This window comes from Pyrus communis, chromosome 3 (assembly GCF_963583255.1).
Source record: "Pyrus communis chromosome 3, drPyrComm1.1, whole genome shotgun sequence".
Taxonomy (NCBI): Eukaryota; Viridiplantae; Streptophyta; class Magnoliopsida; order Rosales; family Rosaceae; genus Pyrus; species Pyrus communis.
In genome coordinates this window covers 18,330,023-18,334,981 of record NC_084805.1, presented here as the reverse complement: position 1 = coordinate 18,334,981, position 4,959 = coordinate 18,330,023, and the positions used below count along the sequence as shown (strand labels likewise).

General features: G+C 40.2%; 1 protein-coding gene across 1 annotated transcript; it reads left to right on the top strand.

The window, feature by feature from the left end:
• The first annotated feature begins 3,423 nt into the window (after positions 1 to 3,423).
• LOC137727349 (uncharacterized) lies at positions 3,424 to 4,959 on the top strand. Its single transcript, XM_068466215.1, has one exon. It carries the CDS (start codon positions 3,491 to 3,493, stop codon positions 4,739 to 4,741), a length of 1,251 nt encoding a protein of 416 aa, XP_068322316.1. The 5' UTR covers positions 3,424 to 3,490; the 3' UTR covers positions 4,742 to 4,959.

Sequence of the window (4,959 nt, the reverse complement as noted above, 5' to 3'; positions counted from 1 at the left end):
TCCTTTTACTCTTTTCTGGGAAGAGCTTACCCTTTCTCTCTCACAACCGTTTCCCCCTTTCCTCTTTCTCACAACTTTGCAAACGACACCCCTCTCCCTCTTTACTTTCTCTCACATCTTCACTTCCTCTTTCTCCCTTTTAGAACAGAGGTATTGGTGCCACTCGTCGTCAACAAAAACTCCCCCTCTCACAACTAAGCAAAACGAACAAATAAAAAAAAACAACAGATCCCATGGCGCGATTTGGATTTTGGTGGTATTGGAACAACTAATGTGCAGCTGATGGAACGATAGATGCACAACGATTCTGTAAATTTGCTTTTGTTTTTTGTTTCGAATTCTTGGTTGAATTTTTGAAAATGGGTTTCAAATTCTAGGCTATTTCGAATTTTGGGTCAAATTCTGGGTTTCAGACTGCGCTATCTAGTTTTGAAAATGGTTGAGCAAGTGAGGAAGAAGAAGACGAAATAGGCAAAGCGGTGAGAGACAAAGTGAAGCTCATTGGTCTTAGCAGTCCGCCCAAAATTGGGGGGTCTTGCTAAGACCCTTTAGCGAACCCGTTAGTCCATGCGAGTCCCACTTTGTCCCATTAAAGTTAGTCTCTGCTGAAACCAAACACAGGCTTACACAAAAACTTAATCTAGTCTAGTCTAGTGACAGCTAGAAAGGGCAAACAAACACACCCTAAGTCTCTTCATCCATTTCCTCGTGCTAAATAAGCGGGAAATTTCCCACCAAATATTTCAAATTAACTCAAAGAAAAAAAATAACCAGCTCTTTGTTTTTGTGTTATCTCATATAACTTTTAAGATTTTAAAAAATAAAATTTAACTTGAATAAAATGTAATAGAAAACATAAATATAATTTATTATAAAATATCATCACATACTAATTGAAACATAGTTTAATTAATACTTAAAATACATAAAATAATTAATATATTTATTCCAAGTCATCATGTGTTAGGTCTTCGTCGTCGGTATTGACATAATTAAGTTATTAACGAACTCAGTGGGCAACGGTAATGATTCATGAAAAGGAGTCTTCCACGCCAACCCTTGTATGGAAATTTCCACAATAAGTCCATTTTTGTCACATCCCAGCCCGGGCGAGACGACTTCCCAGGCCCGCTCCACCACCGTAGCACGATATTGTCCGCTTTGGGCTTATCATTCCCTCACAGTTTTGTTTTTAGGAACTCACGAGCAACTTCCCAGTGGGTCACCCATCATGGGATTACTCAGATGCAACGGTAATGATTCATGAAAAGGAGTCTTCCACTCCAACCCTTGTATGGAAATTTCCACAATAAGTCCATTTTTGTCACATCCCGGCCCGGGCGAGACGACTTCCCGGGCCCGCTCCACCACCGTAGCACGATATTGTCCGCTTTGGGCTTACCATTCCCTCACAATTTTGTTTTTGGGAACTCACGAGCAACTTCCCAGTGGGTCACCCATCATGGGATTACTCTAGCCCCCTTCTCGCTTAACTTCGGAGTTCCTACAGAACCCAAAGCCAGTGAGCTCCCAAAATGCCTCATGCTAGGTAGAGATGAGAATATACATATAAGGATCACTCCCCTAGGCGATGTGGGATGTCACAATCCACCCCCCTTGGGGGCCCGACGTCCTCGTCGGCACATTTCCGACCAGGGATTGGCTCTGATACTAATTGTCACATCCCCGCCTGGGACGGATCATTTCCCAGCCCCGCTCCACCACCGTAGCACGATATTGTCCTCTTTGGGCTTACCATTCCCTCACGGTTTTGTTTTTGGGAACTCACGAGCAACTTCCCAGTGGGTCACCCATCATGGGATTGCTCTAGCCTCCTTCTCGCTTAACTTCTGAGTTCCTACGAAACCCGAAGCCAATGAGCTCCCAAAAGGTCTCGTGCAAGGTAGGGATGGGAATATATTTAAGGTCACTCCCTTGGGCGATGTGGGATGTCACAATCCACTCTCCTTAGGGGCCCGACGTCCTCGTCGGCACACTACGGCCAAGGTTAGGCTCTGATACCAAATTGTCACATCCCAGCCCGGGCGTGACCACTTCCCATGCCCGCTCCACCACCGTAGCACGATATTGTCCGCTTTGGGCTTACCATTCCCTCACAGTTTTGTTTTTGGGAACTCACGAGCAACTTCCCAGTGGGTCACCCATCATGGGATTACTCTAGCCCCCTTCTCGCTTAACTTCGGAGTTGCTACGAAACCCAAAGCCAGTGAGCTCCCAAAAGGCCTCGTGCTAGGTAGAGATGAGAATATACATATAAGGATCACTCCCATAGGCAATGTGGGATGTCACAATTTTGTAGTAGTGTAATGGTAAAAAAAAAAAGATCTAACAGCCACAAATTAAATCTAATGGCTAAAACGATTAAAAAAATTATTTAAATAAAAATTCACTCAAAAACTCTATAAAATTATTGAATCTTCAATATTTATTGGAATCTAAATATTTTTAGATTAAAATATTCACAAAATTAAATTAAGATAGTATACATAATTTTTTTTTTAAAAAAAAAAAATTTACTTCGGAAAAAGAAATTAGCCTAAATTTATTCTTTACTAACCTCAGGTTAAAAAATTTAAGCCAAAAAAGCTGGAGTATAGAAGCTGTTTCTAGGTTAAAACTTAAATTTTATGGGTTAAAAATTTTAGATTTTACTCCAAGGATTGGAGATGGTCTTAGGCCTGGTTTGGTACTGAGGTAATTTTGAAAAAAACTGCTATAAAAAAAAGCTGGGAACTGTTTTTGTGTTTGGTAAATATTCAGCTTCAGCATTTTTTCACAGTTTTGGGTGAAAAAAAAAGTCAAAAACAAGAAGCTGCAAAACCCAGCTTTGAAAAACAGGTTTTTTTTCACATATGTTTTACATAAAAGTTTACCAAACACTATAATACTGTTTTTTTTTTTTTTTTCAAAAGCACTTTTACAAAAAAAGTTTACCAAACACTTTGCTGCTTTATTTCACAACTGCTTATCCAGCAATACCAAACCAGCCCTTAAGCCTGGTTTGGTACTAAGGTGATTCTGAAAAAAGATGGTATCAAAAAAAGCTGAGAGCTGTTTTTGTGTTTGGTAAACATTCAGCTTCAGCTTTTTTTCACAGTTTGGGATGAAAAAAAACCAAAAACAAGAAGCTGCAAAACCTAGCTTTGATTTGTTTTACATAAAAGTTTACCAAACACTATAATACCCTTTTTTTTTTTCAAAAGCACTTTTACAAAAAAGTTTACCAAACACTCTGTTATTTTATTTCAAAGCTGCTTATTCTCACAACACAACAGAAGCAGTTTTTTTTCAAAGCACAGTAATACCAAACCAACCCTTAGGATATTAATTTCCAGTCTATTTCCTTTATTCACGCCGCTGTCACTTGCAATTTCACACACACTCTCCTCTCTCTTACTCAAACAAAACACCAAATCACTATCCATTCATCCATCGATCCTTCTCAAATTTTCTTTCCTCTCTTAACATAATGTCAAAATTTTCTTTCCAACCAAACACGTCCAAGGAAACCAAAATCTCCAGTCTTCTCGCTGACTTGTTCAGTCTTTGTTTCTGCATTTTGTCACACCCACTTTACGTCTCCTACTTCATTTTTTTCTCACCGTACCTCCTCAAGCTCCTTTCTTTTCTATCTCCTCTCTTTGTCACCACAGCTCTTCTTGTGTTGGCTTATCTCACTGTCCAAAACGATGTTGCTAATTCCGATTTGTCGAAATTTAAACTGGGTTGTCTTGTCACCGCCTACCAAACTGTTTTGGAAGGGTTGCAGAAGTCTAAAGTTGATGATAGTGATGGTGGTGATCGTGATCATGATCACGAAGAATTTCGGTCTTCTGTGGAGCTCGAAGTCTATAAAATCGTGTTTGACACACCGACGTTCGAAAGCAACGAGACCCCAGTTGAAGAAAATTGCTCACAAGTCTTTGAAGCACAAGTTGAAGATGTGTCAAGTCATGAAGCTAACGGTGCTTCTGATGTTTTTGATGCTGCAAGTGATGTTTTCGAAGACAAGTTCGAAATCCCAGCTGAGGCATTCGTACAAGAAGAAGAGAATTGGTCAGAAAACTTGTGCACAAAGGAAGAGGAAGAAGAAGTGATCAGGCCACCACCAAGCACAGAATCCAAGAAAGTTGAAGAACAAGAAGGAAAAGAAAAGAGGTCTGTGAGAAGAAGAGAATCCAAGGATTACTTGGGTGATGGAGGTGAGTTAAATTCCAAACTATCCATGGTAAATTCTCAAACCCTAGGAGCAAATCTTGGGGAATCCAGGTCCCAAACCCTAGGATCAAATGTTGGAGAATGTTACTTCAACACGAGTCCAAATCTTGGAAGTTCTGGATCAATGAGGAAAGAGAAGGAGTGGAGGAGGACACTGGCATGCAAGCTTTTTGAGGAAAGGCATCAAAATGTGGATGGAGGAGAAGGTGGAGAGGGGATGGACATGCTTTGGGAGACATATGATGAGACAGAATCATTAAAAGTGGTGAAAGGTAAAAAAAGCAAGTCAAAGAAGGGGAAAAATGGGAAAGTTGAGAGCAATGATGAAGAGGAAGAGGGAGAGTTTGATGGGCAGTTGTGCTGCTTGCAAGCATTGAAACTCTCAGCTGGGAAGATGAATTTGGGAATGGGGAGGCCTAATCTGGTCAAGTTTTCCAAGGCCCTAAAAGGGTTTGGATGGTTGCACCATGTCACCAAGCATGGCAAGAAGGGGCATCATTGAACCAAGTAGCCTAGTACGGTGTTGCACTCCTCTCTCTTGTTTTTAAGTTCGTATCTCTCTTCTAACTTATAAATTAGAGCAGTTTAGAATATATGTCGTCTTATAAAAAAGAAAAGTTAGATTTTTGGAGTTACTTTGGTTAATGCTAAATTCAAGTGGTAATTTTTGTGTGTACATGGGTAAGAGTATCACAAGTAAATATGTTTTGTGTGTTCATG